This window comes from Nicotiana sylvestris, chromosome 3 (genome assembly GCF_000393655.2).
Source record: "Nicotiana sylvestris chromosome 3, ASM39365v2, whole genome shotgun sequence".
NCBI classification, from domain to species: Eukaryota; Viridiplantae; Streptophyta; class Magnoliopsida; order Solanales; family Solanaceae; genus Nicotiana; species Nicotiana sylvestris.
Window position 1 is genome coordinate 111,247,295 of NC_091059.1, and position 1,432 is coordinate 111,248,726.

The following is a 1,432-nucleotide window of genomic DNA, read 5'->3' on the forward strand; positions in this document are numbered from 1 at the left end:
CTTCCACTACTTTCTTGGTGACGGCTTTGAGAGTGACTGATTCAACCCACTTTGTGAAGTAATCAATGGCAACTAAAATGAATCTATGCCCGTTTGAAGCTTTCGGCTCGATTGGCCCAATGACATCCATACCCCAAGAAATAAACGGCCATGGTGCTGACATATGGTGCAATTCTAAAGGCAGTGCATGAATCAGGTCACCGTGTACCTAACACTGATGAAACTTTCGGACAAAACTGAAGTAATCCTTTTCCATAATCATCAAGTAGTAACCTGCCCAAAGGATTTTCTTTGCAAGGACGTATCCATTCTTATGGGGTCCACACACTCCTGCGTGCACTTCATTCATGATTCTTCCGGCCTCTTGGGAATCCACACATCTTAAAAGGTTCAGATCTAGAGTCGTTTTGTACAAGACTTTTCCGCTCAGGAAGAAACCACTGGCGAGCCTTCTAATGGTTCTCTTTTGGTCTCCACTAGCTTGCTTGGGATATTCCTTTGTTTTCAAGAATCTTTTGATATCATGATACCATGGCTGAACATCTGGTTCCACCTCAACTGTATTGCAATAACCATGTCTTTCTCGAATTTGGATTTCCAATGGGTCAATATGGACATTGCCTGGATATAGCAACACCGAGGCCAAAGTAGCTAGTGCATCGGCTAACTCATCGTGAAACCGAGGAATGTACCTGAACTCGACGGATTTGAACCTCTTGCTAAGATCTTTGACGTGTTGCCTGTATGAAAGAAGCTTGACATCTCAAGTTTCCCATTCACCTTGAGCTTGTCGGATAATCAAGTTAGAGTCTCCCATGATTAACAATTCTTCCACATCCCGATCGATTGCCATGTTCATGCCCGTAATGTAGGCTTCATACTCGGCAGTGTTGTTCGTGCAGAAAAACCGAAGCTAGGCTGTGGCCGGATAGTGATGACCAGTGGGCGAAATCAAAATTGCGCCAATCCCGACACCTTCTGCATTCACAGCTTCATCGAAGAACATTTTCCAAACATTAGTGTCCTCTGGAATTACCTCAACTGAATTTATTTCCTCGTTCGGAAAGTAAGTACTCAAAGGCTGATATTCATCATCAACAGGATTTTCAGCTAGGTGATCTGCCAAGGCTTGAGCTTTCATTGCCGTACGGGTGACATAGACTATGTCAAACTTGGTGAGCAGGATTTGCCATTTCACTAACCTTCCCGTAGGCATCGGCTTTTGGAATATGTACTTCAAAGGATCCAATCTGGTGATGAGATAGGTGGTGTAGGCCAATAAGTAATGCCTAAGCTTCTGAGCGACCCAAGTTAGGGCACATCAAGTTTTTTCCAACAAAGTGTATTTGGCTTCATAACTAGTGAACTTCTTGCTCAAATAGTATATGGCATGTTCTTTCTTCTCGGTCATATCGTGTTGCCCGAGAACACA

At 43.6% G+C, this 1,432-nt stretch overlaps 1 protein-coding gene across 1 annotated transcript; it reads right to left on the reverse strand.

Moving 5' to 3' along the window:
• Positions 1-208: 208 nt before the first annotated feature.
• LOC138887832 (uncharacterized) lies at positions 209-1,141 on the reverse strand. The gene is made up of 2 exons (XM_070169621.1): positions 1,005-1,141; positions 209-740 (listed from the first exon to the last, which is right to left on the reverse strand). Exons 1-2 carry the CDS (start codon positions 1,139-1,141, stop codon positions 209-211), a joined length of 669 nt encoding a protein of 222 aa, XP_070025722.1.
• Between the last annotated feature and the right edge of the window lie 291 nt (positions 1,142-1,432).

Coding starts and splice junctions, on each gene's coding strand:
- LOC138887832 (XM_070169621.1), bottom strand. CDS start 1,141: ATGAAAGCTCAAGCCTTGGCAGATCACCTAGCTGAAAATCCTGTTGAT. Junction 741..1,004: donor GACACTAATGTTTGGAAAAT/GTTCTTCGATGA, acceptor TCTTTCATACAG/GCAACACGTCAAAGATCTTA.